We start from the raw sequence: 18,212 nt of genomic DNA, 5'->3' as shown, positions 1-18,212 counted from the left end.
TGCCTGCTGAGTTCTCTAAAATAAAATTTGAAAGTTTTGTTGTTAAAAATCATTAATATTTTTTACTTGTAAGCATAAAAGGAAGCTTTCATTTACCAGACTTAGAAAAGTATGTAAATACAGATCTAACATTCTAAGTGGAAAACTGGAACAGTGTCTCAGAGGTTATATGTGACTGCCCTATTTATGATAATAGTTAATACATCATGAGACTAGAGACTGGTAGTAAATTTTGCCTTTAGGATATGAAAAATACTATTAATTTTGAAATAAATATTCTATTAGTAATAGAGTTATAAACATTATTCCAGATATTCTTTCACTGTTTGAGTAGATATTTCATACATGGTACTTTTCAGTTTTCTAAACTTTAGGTAGAGTGAAGATTTTTTATTTTAATGTGAAGCTTTTTTCCTGGTTTTCCATATATTCAGACCTCATCCAGTGCACACTGTTTTCTGCAAGTGTCACACTTTCAGCGACTGATCCCCTCTTTCAACAATGCAGGAAAATCTTTCTAGATTCTTGCTTCTGGGTCCCAAACAGACTATGAAAAGCAGATTTTCCTGCTTTAGGCCTTACTTGTGCCAATTTCTAGCTTTGCATCTACATGCACTTGAATACCTTGACTTTTCACAAAAACATTGCTTTCTTGTCAACTGGGACCACAATTATTTTTGTCAGCACCTCCTTTCCTTCAGTCTTGTGTGAGTGAAGATGAGAGTTTTTGCTATCCTGTAACTCTATCATCTGATCTGGTTTTGCATTAAAATCATCATCAGACTGTTGAGAACAACCTATGGAAGATGAGAAATAGAGATGAACTGGGGGAAAGGAGAAAGAAACAGGTATATTGCTTAGAGAAAACTGAAGAGGACCTCCTAAGACATGATGAAGGTTATGATTTTATTTACTCTTTGAGGTTGCTTGGATTTTCAAGAAACCAATCTTTTTGATATTTTGGTTAAAATGTGTAAAGCAGTGCATGAAAATTTCCTTTCTTTTTCTGACCTTAAATGTTTTCCTTATCATAAATGCTATGGCTGTCTGCTGGCAGGAGGCGAGAGGCTGACTGGCTGGCTGAGTCTTGCTTCCCTTTTTGTTCAGCACAAACAGGTGGCACATCATCAGCTTACTCCTTTCGTATGAATGGTTTTTAGAAAGCTGAAGCTTTTCTGTCAAGCAGATATCCTATTTTAGGAATTCAACATAGGATTCTGGACCCAGTGAAATGGGACAAGTTTCTGTTGATTTCAGTGAAAAGAAGATTTCTGGCAGGGGAAGTAAGTTAACTCTTAAGATGATTATTTGGTAGGTACTTGTTAGAGCTAGGCAGACCGCTCAACTGCTTTATTTTCTTATTTTGACATTGACTGGTCTAGATGGATCTTCCCTTGCAGCATCACTGAACAGGCTTTTCAAACCTTCACATGCATTTTATGTATTCAGGCAATTTTGTACTGAAAACAGTATCTTGGTGTTAATTTGTTGTGTTAGCATTTAGAGTTCCTCTCAGTTTAGAATTATCTATACATTTATATATCATGTTGTCTGTCTGCATCTTTCAGGTCTCTATTGAAAAGTAAATTTAATACAAAGTCCTGTTCCACTCAGTTCCCTACATCCTCCCAGCTTATTCTTTTACTTTTTATCATTCTTCTTTTGGTTTCAGTGCTTCATTTAAATTTCAGGTCACTTGTCTATGGCTTCTTCCATGCAAACTTGAAATAGTTTTTTAAAGTAAAATGTAATGCTTTGCTGAAATTCAGATAAGATTGTTATTTTAGAATGTTTATTTTTAAAAGTCTGTTTGATTTGTAGTATAAGACTTTTCACAGTAACACTAACAAATAATTAATAAGCAATCGATTAAAAGTAGCATTGCTTTTTCACTTTCTGCCACAAAGTTCCTGAAGTAATTCTGAAACTGGAGCCTATAGCTATAGGATACAGTCAGATGATCTGGGAGATCTTGATCCACGCTGATACTCATTTTCAGTGGCAGACAGAAAATACTGAAGAATTCTGGTCAGTGATCTTACCCTCATCTACTTTTACTACAAGATAAGCAGACTACTTAAGAAATGCTGGACTCCGGCCACCTCCCTGTTATTCCCATCCAGCTGAAAAGAGAGTGGCTCAAGGGAGGCTTCTGGCCAGGAGCCATGGTAGCCCAATGCATTTCCAAACGGAGGAAGATACAAATGGCTGAGACACAACACTGCATATTCCCGCTCACTTGCAGACCAAATGTAACTGAATGTTCTTACTGGTATAATTAAGTAGGTCTAATTGAGACACACTGAGCATAAGCTCAGGGCTGGTTCAGCCAAGACACGGGCCTTTAGTACCTACGAATGAGGGCAGTTCTTCACTTGGGCTTGCACTGCTTTCTCCCTGTAGCATTCAAAAATCGAGTGCAATTGTCAGAAGGCAGGCAAATTTTAAGTGCCAGAACTGATGAACCCATTGGTGAATAAGGGAATAAACAGGAAAAGGAAGTGGAGCCATCAGTGCTCTTTGGGACAAGATCTACCATTTTGTTATCTTTGGCACCTCACACGAGCCTAGGGCTCATGGGCGCTATTATTATATCTGCAAGAGCAATTGAAAAAGAGAGAATGCGTCTACATCTGTGGGTTTATTATTTTTTAAATGTTATTTATTTTTCCCAACCTGAGCAATGTAAGTAATTTAAACACAGCAAGTGTGACAGTGGGAAATAATTATTTCAGCTTGCAAATGTGCCCTTATAAAACAAATTGAGTTTCTTTTTTGAAATAAAGCAATAAGAAAAGAGTTGGAAAATTGCCACCTTCATAGGATGCAGCACAGTGTAAGAGTAAAGAAAACAAATTTATGATGATGTCTCCAGTAAGGAGACAGTTGTCTCCTGGAAGGAGAGAAAAACCATGCAAAAGCTGTATTTTGGTGCCTTTTGGTGAACAATTATTCAGACTTGCTGTTCTCCTAATAGATTTTTTTTTTTTTTTTTTAAATTTATGTTGCTGCTTTGCAGTATTTTGAAAGTGGCAATGTATGTCCAAAATTTTACTGGTTTCTTTATAAAAAGTCTGAAGATAAAACTGTTTCAGCAGATGGCTTAATGATGCATTAAAAAAAAAAAATGTGTGCGTACATTGAATCTTTTGAGCAATCTAAACTGAGATCTAGCTGTCAGGTTCATGAATGTTAATCGATGTTAGTGAATCTGCAGGAGATGGACTGAGGTGACTTTTAAATCAGCTCCTCTTTCAATCCAGAGGTCCTCCAACCAGGCAGATCTATAAGCAATTTTTGGAGTATGGGAGAACAACAGGGGTGGTATGCCTTCAGCAGCTGGTTCATTTAACGCACTTGATATTTGAGCTATAGGATTTTCTGGGTATTCTATCTGTTAACTGCAAAAAATAAGTCAATGTAAAAGTAGCTCTTGAACACAAACAAATTTAGGATTGAGGGAAAAATTGAACCCCTTCCAGTAAATGACTGTGGACAATGTAGGAAGCTGAAGAAGGTTGTGAAGAGTACTGCAAGCGAGGAAGAAAGTGAATGTGCAGATATTCCTGAACCTCAGTAGCAGTCAGCTTTCTGCTCTAGCAGGGCTGTGCTGACCATGACTTTTGGCTATGAATCCATTCACCCCTTCCCTTCTCTCCACTATGTAACACTTTGTAGAGAGCTCTTTTTCTGGAATGTATGTGGATATATGGATTCTTCTCCATTTGGAGGAATGTTGCTTGGTTGATTACATGAGATAAGTAGAGGAACAAACCCATGTGTTTTGAATGAAATTTAGTTCTTATATTGCAATATAACAGCCTATGACTAATAAATAATTTAAAACTGCAGTGTAGGTTTGTCAGATATTTAGAATTCCAACCGCTACCTTTAAAGCATACATATTCTTTGGATGTAAAATTTGGATTAAGGGGTGTTGGATTGCTCCTATTAAACCATGTAAAAAGATTAGATCCGTTTGAGCATCTAGCCTGAAGTGCCGTTTTTGCTGTTTATGAATCAGAACAGTGCTAATTATTCTGTATCTCTGCAAAGGCATCCCAACAGTTTACGTTGCTTTCAGGGTGCTGTACCACTGATCCTAGCTGGAGGCAGCTGAAGTGGGGATGTGGATAATGTAGTGCAGATGCTCTTCTGTTTCTTTTATCTATTTTTTTCTGCCTTTTGCATTTGCTTCAGTGTTAGAGCTGTTGCTAGTCTGAGAGTGGATAGCTTGTGGGTGCAACCAAATTCTTATTCATTTATCACTTCATGTTTAACTTGTTACAGAGAAAAAATGTTACTATGAGACTGTGTTTTACTGTATTCTTGATCAAATTGTTCTGATGTTAATTTTTGATGGATGACGATATCCAAATGATCACAGTGCATGCTGTTAATATCAGTCCCTTTTGATTTAAATTAGGAGTTAAATTATCTCTAATTCTGCCTGGTTGTAGGCAGTCTGATACTTTGATGACATGTTTATGTTCCCTCTCCTCCAGCTGCTCAGTCATAAAAAAAAAAATCGAAGTGTTGCCCTGATTGGGCAGAGCCACCTGTTACAGGTAACAAAGTGTTTGGGCTGAGGTGGTTAAACAGAGAATTCACATCTCTCCTGATAAATGGGGGCCACACGGGCTGCCCACTGAGCAGGAGGGACCTGCTGAGAGTGGGGAGGGAAGCAGTGTTCATGCTCTCCTGTGTAAGAGTTATTCTGAAGAGTTCAAGCTCAGCTGCACTACCACCCACCCTTTGAATCTTTTTATTTATGCAAAATCACTTGATGCTAATTGGAGTTTATATTCTGTTAAAATGTGTCCCTGTTCTGAGAGGCCTGACCTGTACAGAGCACCTTTGTGGGCTCCCTCTGTGCTTGGGCAAAGCTGGAAGCCTCTTTAGTTTGTGAGCTGAGCTAATGCAAGCAGGGGTTTGAAAAACAAGCTGGCTGCTTGCGACTGTGCATCTTTAGGAATGGAACCAAATGCTGTTTCTAGATGTCCTTGAGCAACATTTGTGCCTCTAGTTAGGTGGTAAGGCACACCTACCTCATCCCATCATCTGCTGGGTGATGGCACAGGTATTATGGATGGTGGAGCTGGATCCTTATTTTTTTCTGACAGCAATGTGAAGCGGTGAGCTGTCCCGTGGCATGTTCTGCAGCCCTGCGCTTGTGATCCAAAGTTAATAAGACAGTCTACTCAGGAAAATGCTTGAAATAGTAGATGTCACCTGTTTAAAAAGATAAAAAAGTGAAGCAGCATTTTAAGCTTACAGAAATATGCAAATTACTTGCTAGGCTTCAGTTTCTGCAACTAATTCCCAGAACTTCTGTATTCATTCTTTCAGAAATTATTAAAAGCATTTGTGGGATTATTCTGAGTTTAGAAAGCAGTAAGTGTCAGGTTTTTATCAGATGTGAAAACCAGGGATAGTTGTGGTCCTTCTCGAATGGTCATGTTAGTTTTTTTCTGTTAGAAGGCTTCCTCACCCTGGATTGTGTTTTTTTTTCCCCCCATAAATTAGCCTTTAGTAGTACTTTAAAAGTGCTTTCTGTTTGTGGGTTTGTTTTTTTTTTTTTAATGAACAGTTTAATAAAAGGCGACAAAACCTGTTTTCTCTAAGTGACTTTTTTTTTTTTTTTTTTTTTGAGAAACTGTTTTCAGCACTGCTTCAGGAATCCAAAGGAAAGCGCTTTTGAGATGCAGATGATATTGTGAACTCTGGTCTTTGTACTGTCTATTTTTGGAGTCTATCACTTTTAGTAACTTAAAAGCACTTGAATATTTTTTTATGTGAAGTTGCCTGAAAGCCTGTTGGAAGCCATTCTGTCTTTTTTTTTTTTTTTCTTTTTTTTTTCTCCAGACTTAAAGTGCAAATAAGTTTCAAGTCGGTTAGTTTAGCATTTTAGGGGAGAACGGAGGGGAAACTACGCTGTGCCACGATCCTTTCTCCATCATTTCCAGAAAGAGTTGAGAGGGCTCTCTGATGATGCCCGTCAGTTTGCTGCTCTGACCTCGGGGCGGTCGGCTGTTCCCTTAGAATAGGGGTAGAAGCCCCAACACAGCCCAGGCCGGGCCGTTCCGCCCAGGCGCCGGTCCCCGGGAGCTCTGCTTAGCCCGGCCCGGGTGCGCGGCGCGGGCAGAAGGGCGGAGCGCCGGCGGGGACCGGCCCGCCAGGGGAGAGCGGCGGGGCTGCCCCCGCGCTCGCTCCGCAGGCGGGACCGGTGCGGTGCCGTGCCGGGCGGGGGGCGGGCGGCCCCGCCTCCGCGGGCGGGCCCAGGGGTGGGCCGGGCCGGGCCCAGGGGCGGGGCGGGCCGGGCCGGCCGCGGCGGCGGCGGGAGGGTGCAGCAGGGGCCGCCGCGGCCGCAGCATCGCGGCGCGGTGGCAGGGATGGAGCCGTGGAAGCAGTGCGGGCAGTGGCTGATCAGCTGCAAGGTGCTGCCGCCCAACCACCGGGTGACCTGGGACACGGCCCAGGTCTTCGACCTGGCGCAGACGCTGCGCGACGGTGTCCTGCTCTGCCAGCTCCTCAACAACCTGCGCAGCCACTCCATCAACCTCAAGGAGATCAACCTGCGTCCGCAGATGTCCCAGGTGCGACCGCGGAGCCGCCCGCGCCTCTCCGCGCCGCGTTGCGCGCGGGGTCTCCGCGCGCTTTGTCTGCGGCTTCTGGCGGCGCGGAGCGGCCCCGCGGGCGCGGAGGGAGAGCCGCGGGGTGCGGGCGCTTGGGGGCGGCGGCGGCCGGTTGTTGCCCGGAGCCTCCGTGCCCGGCGCAGGCCACCTCCGTGGCAGCGGCGAGCGTGAGCCGCGGCCGGTCTGACCCGGGGCGGCCCCCGCCCCGCCGGGCTCCTGCCCTGCGCGTCCCGCGGGCTCAGCGCGTCGCGGGCGGCGGGAGCGGGTGCGGCCGGAGCTGCGGGCTGGCGGCTCTCAGAGCCCCGGGTGGGCTCTCGCTGCCCGCGGCGGGGCGGGAGCCTGCCATAGCCCCCGCCGGGAGCCAGGCGGGCCCGTCCCATCGGGGCGGCCGTGCTGAGGCGGAGTTCCCCGCAGCGGGGCCGGAGCCGGCAGTTTAACGTTGCTGTGGCCCTTAGCGCCTCGTAGGAGCGGTTTGTGGTGCACACTGGCCTCTTGCTGCGCGTTTCCCGAGGCTTACCTGGACACGCGAGGCGGGGGGAGCGGGGCCGGCCTCGGCCTCCCGGGGCGCGGGCAGGGGCCGGGGGCCGCGGGGAGCCCGGGGGGTGGCGGCCGAGAGAAGCGGTGGGAAGGCTTGCCAGCTGGCCCTCGCCTCTCTCCGCGCCCCGCGAAGTTGAATGGTAAAGAGTGATTAGTAAGGAGAAGTCGTATTCTTGATAGCTGCTGGCCTGTGTTTTAGTGCCCTTTTTTCTGCAGACCCTTTTATAATTAGCCTTTTAAATGGATATTTTGGTTAAATGATAATGAAGTGATATTTTAAATTCATCCCCTTTTAAGTGCATTTTTTTAGTTGGGACTGATGTTTTGTTACTGTGCCTCATAAAGCTGCTGTCAGATATCGAGATAAGATTATATTAATAATTCAGTGAGCAGAGGCTCTCTATGTACATGACTTCCTGTCGCTGCTTCGCGTACACCTATGCCTCCGCACAGACGGTGGCAGCCAAGCAGATGTCTGAAAGGAAGCTAAACTTCTGAGCCTTTCGTGTGTTTTAAAATTTTGAGAAATGACGACCTTGTAACGTTTCAGTGTTCCGATTCTGTGTTAGATTTACAGGAATAAAAATTGCCATTCATGTTTACAACACTGGCAAAAAGCATTAGTAGTGAATTGCACTTTTGGAGGGACGTTCTTTGTCCACAAAGCCAGTTGTCGTCTGTCTCTTTAAATTTACTTTTTAGCAGCTATATTATACTACCAAAGGGACGTTTTCTGTAAGCCCGCAGTGCAAAAAAGGGAAAAAAGTATCAGGTATGTTTCAGCTAGTGAGAATGAAAACTCCCAAACCCTTGTATTAGATGTGGATGGTATAAAGCCATCCCCGTGTGCTTGAGAGCTCAAGTGCCTGCTTGAATTTCGTATGCGGAGTCAATACTTTATCTGTGTGGTGGAGAGATGCAGAGGGTGGGCTCCTCGGAGTGGAAGAAATCCAGATAAGTTCTCTCTCTGCACTGTTCAAACTCTGTGAGAACTTCAGGACTTGCTAAACTACCAGAGCCCCGGTTTATATTTTCATTGTAGTTAGATTGACTGCTTCCAAACTGACCCTTTTTCAGTTTAGCTTGCAGACCTATAAATACGTTGCATATCGATTGTTGGAAATGGTTTCTTGCCCTGCTTAAAATGGATAAAAAGTATGGAAACAGATTCCCCTTTTTTTAATGAACTGGAAAGGTGTCCTCATGATATTACACAGTATTTTCTGGATGGCTAACTTGTTGAATCAACTTCTGTTTGAGATTAATGCTGCTTGTCTGGACCAATATTACTTAGATTTATTTTTGATGAATTAAAACCATGGTGGTCTCCTTCAGTCTACTAAAAATAAGTATCAAGATGCTCTGCTGTCTTCTTTTGTAGAGCAGGTTTTGGAGTCAAGATTAGTATTTATTTCTCTAAATGCATTTGAACTATGGATTATAATTTTAGATCTTGGGTTATTTTGGCATATTTTGAACCTGAACTTTGTATAATGTAGCTACTGGAATTGTTTCACAGCTGTGACAATTGCCTTCTTGTCTGTGTGCCTGCTGTACACCTGAGGAACCTGCACTCCCCTGTCCCTCTCTCCGGTGGTGCCTGTCTGCCTTATACTGATTTCACCTTTGAAATAAGAGAAACTGTTGCCGGATCAAAATCTATATTCGATAACTCATCGTTAAATTTACTGGGAATGTTACCTTTGCTTTCTTGCGGGATCAAGGTTTGGCCATCTTAGTGAGGTTCTGTGGGGTTTAATGAAAAGCCTCTTGGAGGAGATAACTTTCTGCTGGAAAGGATCACTCGGTGAAAGTTTCAGAAATTATTAAAAATGTAGTAGGTTGAAATTCTGCAAGTTGCTTGTAGTTGCTAATGCTGTAAAGGGGACTTAGCAGTAACTTATGCTGGAGTCTCAGAGGCTTGAAGGTTATTAATTTGGTGCGATCTACTTGGAGTTGAGCCTTAAATTCTTAGTTTTTTCAGAATAATACTTGTCAGTACATGAAGACATTTGCTGCATCATACGATCTTGGGGTCTTGTAGAAGCACTAGCTAACTCTCCTTTTCTTTATGGGGTGGTGATTTATAGACATTGGAGGCATGGGGTGACAGCAGAGTTGGCATTAAGGATGGAAGTTGACTTGGCTGCTGACTGTGCAGTCAGTCCAAACATGCTGCTGTGTCTGTACTGCTCAGCTGAACTGCTTGAACCTCGTGTGGCCCTTACCTGTCATCTTCTAGAATTGAGCAGCATCTCCCATACTCTCTGATCTGATGTTGTTTTCTGCCACAAAATCAGAGTGGCTCAAGGGATTTCTTACCGCACAGTTTTTTGAGCAATAAAAACGGAGAACGTGAAGGGTGGATGAAGGCTTCACAAATGGGCCTCATGGAAGGAAGACTGTGTAATTTTAGCCTTGTCTCTTACTGCCGTTGGCATTTGTCAGGCCTTTCTCTACAGATCAAGTTTTCATGTCTTGGGGGCTAGTTATAAATGCAGCAGCACCAAAGAACAGGAAAGTGAGAGATGGTGCCTCAGGCAGACCTGGGAGTAGATGTCAGGCCTCTGACATAAGAGAGTCAAGTCTCTTCCATTTCATTACATATTTATTTTTTCAGAATGAACGTGGCAGAACAGACGTCAGTGATGCTCATCAGCTTTGCTCAGTAGACCTTGGTAACCCCTTAAAAGCTACATCAGAAGTGTAGAGGGATTGTGACTGAGGCAGCTGCGTCAGGTTCCGCTTTTTGTTGGAGTCTCGTTCAGTCAAAGAACAGCACTGTTGCTTTGCTTTGTAAGCACCCGACTGCTGTCGCCTCTTGGGGCAGGAATAGAAACTGAGGCTGGTGATGCTCAGCATTGCAACACAAACACGTGCGGGTATGTTGTCTTTTATGGGCTGGCTATCATGGGGATCCGCATGCCTTTGTCCCACCACCAGCCACACACCTTGTGTCACAGCTGTTCTTGTGGGTGGGCTGTTTTATGCATTTGAAATTCATGGATTCATCCCCCACCACCATCTTTTTGGAGATATCTGTGCCTGTGTAAGAGAAATGTCTCAGTGGTTTTAGGTTGCAAAACATTGGGTTTAGAAGCTATTTGAATGCTGGATGTTTTTGTCTGCATTTCTGTATGCTTATGAAAATATTTATATCTGGTTAGTGGAAGTTGTCCTTTGAAGAACAGAAGCTGATTCAGTCAGTTAGCTTTCCAGAAAGTAAGCCTCAGATGTGAAAGTATAAACCTCGCATATATAAAGGAGAAGCAGTGTTGTTTCTTTGCCAGTGAATCTTCCACCTCCGGGTTGGCAGCTGAATGCTGCCTAGCTCCTGTCTGAGAAGCTGGCATGTCTCAGTGCTAGGTCCCCTGTGAAAAGTTACACATGGGTTTCATATGAGTTTAGCAACTCTCGAGTTCAGGGACATTCACGTTCAGGGTTTTTTTTTCTCCTTTGTGACTGAAGAGAACAGGAGAGTGTTGGCGCTCTCCTGTTCAAGGAAGCTCTTGTGTCAAGGCCCCAAAATATTTCGCTGTTTGAACTCCCACAAGCTAGCAACATTAGTTGTTGTTTTCAACTGGTGTATGTGCCATCAGAAAAGGAAATTTGGAAGATGTCTCAAATAATGTCTTTTGGCCTTAACTGTAGGGGAGTCTGATTCAGACTTAAGAGTTGGTGTTGTGAAAGCAGGCTTATTGCAGGCACCATGTGAAGAATCACTAAACTTTGCAGCTACTGGGTATGGAGCTGGAAGCGGGAATGTGCTAAATGAAATGCAGAGATGTGACTGGCATGCTAGTGCCTTGTAGGGTTTCCCCTGAATTGTGGCACTGGTGCCTGGTGACAGCGAGATGGAGGATGGAGCACTGCAGCTCAGCATCTGCATCTTCCATGGGAGCTGTTCACTGTAGCAATTCACTTTCCTCAGATGCTATGCTGCCTCTTGGCTAATGTAGGCTGGTGAAAATAATAAAAATGGGAGTGATCCATAACAGAGAGTACTAATCCCAATGTTTAATCATAATCATACAAGAATTTAAATAATTTATCATCAGAAATATAAAACCTAAACCAAGGGATTATGATGGATTTGCAGAAAGTGCCATCTGTTTAATGCTTATCTTTAATACTTTGCGAACTAGTTTTGAAATGGTTTTGCAAGGCGTTTAGTTAACTTGAGATTGCTAAACAGGAAAACTGCACTTAATGCAATACTGGCATGAGAGTTTACTAAAGGGGATGCTGACATAGATTAAATATTAAAAATAACTATTTCCTATTATTCTAATAAAAACCCCACTCTTACTTTGTATTAAAAGTTCAAATGTTTTCTAATTTTAAGGAGTTACTTTTTTTGGTGTGACCATGTAGTCCAGAGGAAGTTCATTATCTTTGTCATCCATGTTATATTTTGGTGTGGCAACTGAGCTTTTGAGCAGGAGTTTATTGTTCTTGGTTACAGTGGTATCAGGTAGCCGCAGGATGTGGGTGTGTCGGAAGACATACCTCTGTTTCTTCTGATCCTGCCTTTGGCTTGGAGCTTCCCCATCCCCCATAAGTGATAACCCTGATCTCCTGCCCCTAACTCAGTGAGCCTGTATCCCACCTCTGCAAGCTTCCCGCAGGTGGGTGTGCCTCCCTGTGCTTTCCCCCATGTGTGTCTCCCTGCAGCCATGCCGCTAGATTTTTTTGATTTTCCTTCCAAATTTTAGCCTAGGAGAGTGTGCCAAATGTCAGGGTATCAAACTTGGTGTGCCAGGTGGCTCCGCAAAGGAGGTAATGGGAATAGTCTCTTGACTCTGCATGTTATCTACAAGGGTGGGATGTGAGTGGGTGCCGTGACCTCTGGGCATGAGGATGTGATTTAGGTCTGGGAACTTAAGAGGGACCAAATGAGCTAAATGAGAAAATAAAAGGGATTCGGAGTGGTGCTTGTGGCCCTTCCGAAGAGTCATGAGATATCAGTAAACTCTTTTCCTTGGGCAGAGAGATTTTTGAGATAACTGTCATGCAGCATAACTCTTATTCTGTGTTTGCTTCTTATGTTAGGTGCTAAATTATTGATTACCACAAAGATATGTTTGTATCAGTACAGTTTTTCAGAAACTGCAAAACTTTTTGGTCTTGAACAAGAGTTTGGGAATTGGTTCAATTTTTGTAAGTGTGTAGCAAGAAAACATGTATTCAAAAAACCCCAATCTTTTGGAATTATTTAAAACTGACTGTGTGTATTCAATGTAATTATTTAATTTTTTTTTCTGAACTTTTCAGATATTTTTTCGATCTCTTTGCTTACTTGCTGGCTCCATGATTCATCTAAATGAAAACTGTATTGACCATAAGATATATCCAAAGATGTATTTACCATATTTATCTATATGCATGTTATGTGTATGTATGCGTATCTTATACATGTTGGACTTGGTAAAATATTTTGAATAAATATTTGTTCAAAGCAAAACCTTAATATGATCTCTATGGTTTATGCTAAGAAAAGCAACTGACATAAAAGTAGTGACCCAGTTTTTTGAGGTAATTCTTCTTACCTTAAGAAGATGGAGAAAATAGTGTTCGAAAACCGATGGATTTTTTTTTTCTTAATTGATTCACTTTGATTCTTTTTGGTTGTGGGGAAGGGAAAACTGCAGTTGTACTGTATTGTAAAGCTTATTTTACACGCTGTATTTATCATGCAGTTATTAAATGCAGCATGTGCATCTTGCCAAGAATTGTCTCAAATGTTCCCTCCTGCACAAAATTTTATTGTGCTGGTAGCTGTCTAATGCATTAACAGGAAAAATATTCACACTGATTTCTCACAGAGGCTATAGTGTGTGTCAGCAGTGAATAATTTAAATTCATGTCTGTGTACGGCATGTATGCTGCTGTGTCATGTGGAAGAAGCCAAGTTATTTTCTGAGCCTTGTCTGACAATGGTGGAAGACCTGTGATAGTGGCAAATTGAAGAACTGCTTATGAAAAGAAACAAATAATTCAAAAGGATATACAAGAAATAGGAGGAAACAATCAAAAGAAACAAATACTGAACTAGAGAGAACGGTCAGGAAAATTTGGGAAACTGGATTGAAGGGTGTCGGCAAGCAAGACATTTGGGGATTTTGAGAGGACAGGAAAAATTGTTTAAGATTTATCCTGAGATAAGTACAGAAAACCAGTCTTGGATATACTGTTATTCTGTAATGGTAATGGCATTACCATTTAATGGTGGCATGCCAGTCTCTGTTATAATGTACTGCCTTAGGACTGTGAGGTCCGGAAGGTTATTTACCAGGCTGCAGCACTGCACGTCAGGATGGGTTAGTACAATATGTTGGTACAATTTGTGCACCAGTAAAGTGAGAGGATCTGGCATTTCTCGCCCACATCCCTTTCCCCCTCTCCTTTGAAGGTCAAAAGATCTGATTAAATTGTAGGTGTAAAGATTAAATCATAGAAGGTAAGGAGGGAAAGGGCTGCATGGCGAGAGACAAGGCAGCTGCTGGTGGGCAGGGGGTGAGGGGGAGGACCCTGCAGGGAGCGTGGTGGGGCATCAGTTGGGGCCATGCCAGCGGGGACCTGGCAGCTCCTGGCCCTGGTGTAGCGGAGCCTGAGCTTGACTGGTGTGGGTGCTGGGGAGGAGGGTTAACTGGGAGCAGCAGCTAGCAGGCTGGTGGGAACCGTGGTCAGGAAGGACTTACAGAACACAGTTTGATATTGGTAAAGGAGAGGCAGACAGGCAGTCAAAGAGACGGCTTTCTGCTGATGTGATGTTGGCGCCCTGACCAGCAGCTGACCCAGATGGGGACAGGACAAGTGCCTGTAGGAGCAGAGGGGACTTGCTGGAGTGTGTTCCCTCTGGCACCTGCTGTGTGCCAGGGGAGCGGGGAGCTCGCATCCAGACCTGAGTGCGTCACTGCCTGTCTCAAGCGGGGAAGTCCTGATTTCTGCCCTGTGTTGCGTGGGTATCTCTGAGTACGGAGGAAGATGTATCATTTTATTAGGTCACTGACAGTTTCTTTAAGTTTTACTTCATATAGAGGTGTCGTTTTTTGAACTCGTCTCCCCAATACTAAAATTGTATCTCTAGTTCTTTAAAAACTGAACCAAACAAAACCCCCCATCAAAAAGCTTTTTTAGTCTTGTTTCTGTTGCTCCAAAACAGCATTGCAGTACTTTCATGTTATTCCATAATACTCCATAGCAATGTTTTGTACTACCTTACACTATATTATTTCAGTGTTTAAAAAATTGTTTCACACAGAAGTACAAATGGGTGTGTACTTCGTCAAATTAGCTGTTTTTTTTTTTTTTTTTTCCCCCTGCACTTTCCACTTTACTTGGCATCATATGGAGCTACCTTTTCTTTCCTCTTATTTTGCTTTGACAAGCCAAGTTTAAGACTTCAGGCATTGTGAAATACCAGCTGTTTGCTAAGACTGGCAATATGTAAAACACAATCTGAACTGACATCTTTATAGTAAGGTTTTGAATTTTTATATTTGGGAGAAAGATGTTCCCTCAAAGCTTGGTGAATGCTGTTGGCTCCAGTTCAACATACTGTCAAGTAAGAACATATCTTTTAGAAAAATATCTGTCAATGACCCTTTCTTTCATCCTGTATTAAATGATGATAGTGAATGTCTTGGTAACATGAAACACTGAAGGACTATTAATAGGCTATTTGATTCTTTGTATATTCAGGAGATTAAGCCTTAGTCATGAATTGCATGATGTAGTGGTATCATAGCAATTTGTATAAAAGCCCCTCATGTATTTTTTAAAATGCTTTTGCAGACCTACAGGTATGAACTAATGTTGCTTGGAAAATTAAGTTCAGCTTTCTTGTATTAAAATCCAAAATATTTTGGGCCTGTAAATTGCCTTTACTTTCAATCAGAATTTTATTTTATAATTGGTTAGTAGGGATTCAGTTAATCTGTCATTACCTATTTTTTCCTAGCTTTATCCCTTTAAAAATCACTTGAAGGTTATTTTAAATGTTATAGAGAATATTGTATGATTGCCTTGCAGAAGGAAACAAAATGTATATTTGATGTTGTTGCTATAATCAAGTGTTTTCTGAAAAAAAACATAAAGCTCTTTTAAAAGTATATTTTTAAATGGTAAAGCTTAGCAGAACAAGACTATTTCTATTTCCAAAATCCTTAGATAGGCCCTCTAATCCTTGATACCATCAAATTTACCTGTGTGTTTCCGAGTTATAAGGGTGTATACTGTATAATCTGTACTTAAGATACTGTGTACCATTGCTTGTTCCTATGCCCACATCATTTCTACCTGGAAAGAAGCCTTATAGTCAACTAAAGAACAATGATTAGAGCTTGGACCTTGAAAATTTTGACCTTGAATAGCAGCCTCACTTCACTGTTGTGTAGGAAACGATGCTCAAAAAAACTAATGCATTATTTTGTCTGCCTGCACTCTTAAATTAATACTGTGATAATGACGCCATCATAGTCTGTGTAATTCCTTGTGTTTTGGTTGCATGTTGACAATCAAGATTTAAATTATGCTTATGTGCTCCCGTGATTGACTTCAAATTCCCAGCAACTACTACTCCATGTAGCAGTGATGCCTTACATCAGCTGATAAAGGGCCATGAGGGCAATGTTATTTTCCCTTCTGAATTCTTCAGATCTATGAGTAAATATGTCCAATTCCAGTCCAGAGATGGTTAAAGGTAGATGGAGGACCACGCCTTCACTGCAGTGATGTACCCATCAGATTTTAGGTGTCTCTGGATGGATGTATGGTGATGATATAGTCCTACCATGTGAACTGTAACTTGGTAAAGGCTCATTAATCCTACTTGTCTCTGTAGGATTTAGATCAAGCTTTGAATTTCTCCTGGAGAATAAGTAGAAAGTGGGAAACACCAGAGAGAATGTTCGAACTATTGTTATTGCCTGTAGCTTTTATTGTCAAAATAGAAAGACTGAGATTCCCTGAAGTGTTTTTGCTGGCTGCTGCCTTTGGGCTCATGGTCAGTTGATGTCTGGTTGATTGAAAAGGGATTTCTGCCAAGATTTAAAAATGTAACTTGTATTTAGGCAGATATTTTGAAAGCTTCTTCATGCTACTTTGTGGCTAAAGTTTTGCATTTCAGAACAGTACCAGTTTTGCTAAATTGCACCAAGCTGGGTGAGGAAACATTTAAGTTTCACTTTCTCTTAGTGGTTTACTCTTCATGTGTGTGCATAAAGTGATGCAGGATTTCAGGTTGTATCATATCTCTGAATTGACAATTGCTGATTTTTAAATACTGTTGAAAATTCCTGCCGAGCTTTGATTTCTGACCCTCGGTTTTTTTAGTGTGTGTTTGTTGTTGTTGTTGTTTTTTTTTGGATCTCGCTTTTATGCTTGATATGAAGTAATAGTTTTTGGGTCTTAACCAGAGGGCTTGTTTGGGATCTGAGTGTGTCTTTTTAGGGCTGTTTGGTTCTGGGGAATTCCTAGACATTTTAAAAAGTGGGGAATATGTTAAAACCTTAAGTAGTCTTTAACAGGTGTGTAAATCTACTGTGGTTTTATGTGAGTCCTAAATAGTGTTCATCCAAGCCATTTTGTTTTTTTTTTTTTTTTTTTTTTATTTTGAGTTCTGCTGGTCCCAGTTATGTCCCGATCTTCTTTTTATCCATCACAAAGAGAGCAGTGTGAGCTTACCCACCGCTCTGCATTGATGTGAATCACTACAAGGAGTCATGAGAAAGTTTTTCAGGGTCTGTGTTCATTCAGTTTGCAGTTGTGGCTGACAGCACTGAATATGGTGATGAGTCTTCTCTGTGGAGTGCGAAAGCCACTGATTTCACTGTAAGGTATTCTGAACAGATGGCAGTCTTTGTAAAAGCTGAGGTTTAATTCCACATTTGTTGTTCTCAGCAATGCCTTTAAGCAGTGTTGTTGGTTAGAAGGACTGTGCCTTAGAAAATGCTTGCAGCTACTGTCTCTGTGCTGTTGCAGGTTTTACGAAGCTTTATGGAAATGACTCCAGTAATCCTACTGGAATGCCTCCATAGTTGTATCAGAGTCCTATAGATTTTACTTCCCGCAGAAGACCCTGGTAAATTGATTAACTGAGTTGAAAGAGGTATGACCTGTGCGATTTGCATGCGAATGCAGACATAGTGATGGGAGAGGGTATGGATGTAGGAATGGCTGAGCCATACTGGAAACGGGGGCTGTTCTTCATGAGAAGCTCCTGAGAAGCAGACTGGAGCATATTTCAAATTTGTGTGTCTTTCCAACTATAATTGCTCAGATTCATGGACCTCTGGGGAATCTGCTTAATTTAAACTATCTACATTCTCTTTTCTGAGAATTTAGGTTCTTGTAGCTTGTAAGCCCCATAGTGCAGCATGTTATTTCAAGAGCACAAAGCTCTAGCAATAATAAATGTAATGTGAATTATTTTCTAGTATTAAAATACCTATTATTAAATAAAAAATAATATCTTGGAATTGTGTGTGGGATTCCCAGTTATGATGACAAGTATTCCTGGAGGTTTGGTGGTTTTTTTGTTTTTGTTTTTTTTTTTTTTTAAGAAATTGTAAGGCGTGGGGAATGGCTCTCTAAGTCTTAAAAACTGTTTTCAAAATTTGTGGCTCAACATGCAGGACGACAAATATATTTTGCTAAACTGTTGATGTTTGGAAATAAGACTCCTAAATGATGTATCTTTTTCATTTCCGTGAGGAACAGTGGTTTTATGTAATCTTGTTTTTAAAATTTGTGGTGGATCAGTTCTACGGGAAAATTAGTCCTCAAAAGATTTTTTTTAGGAATGCTAGTTTTGGGAGATGTTCTTTAAACTATTTGGAAAAGTGCAGTAGCATTTAGCTTTTCCTGTTTTGTGCTGAATATCATTAGAGTTTGATCTTAAAATCCAGTGTTTCAGTAAAGTCATGTTAAAGTTGAATGAACTTAAAATGCCTTTCATCTTGATTTGAAAGAGCAGCAGATTTGGAAATGTTAGGATTTCTGTAGGATATTTCATTTTCCTGTCAGCTCTGCTAGTGA

The 18,212-nt window shown here is 41.8% G+C and overlaps 1 protein-coding gene across 4 annotated transcripts in view; it reads left to right on the top strand.

The window, feature by feature from the left end:
- The first annotated feature begins 6,345 nt into the window (after positions 1-6,345).
- VAV3 (vav guanine nucleotide exchange factor 3) overlaps positions 6,346-18,212 on the top strand; it is a 172,993-nt gene continuing 161,126 nt past the window's right edge. For all 4 annotated transcript variants that reach the window (XM_074906706.1, XM_074906705.1, XM_074906704.1 and 1 more), the window contains exon 1: positions 6,346-6,596. In XM_074906706.1, coding sequence (XP_074762807.1) covers positions 6,393-6,596 — 204 coding nt within the window. In that variant the 5' untranslated portion in view covers positions 6,346-6,392. The remainder of the gene's footprint in view (positions 6,597-18,212) is intronic.

Source organism: Athene noctua, chromosome 5 (genome assembly GCF_965140245.1).
Source record: "Athene noctua chromosome 5, bAthNoc1.hap1.1, whole genome shotgun sequence".
NCBI classification, from domain to species: domain Eukaryota; kingdom Metazoa; phylum Chordata; class Aves; order Strigiformes; family Strigidae; genus Athene; species Athene noctua.
This window is presented reverse-complemented; position numbering and strand designations above follow the sequence as displayed.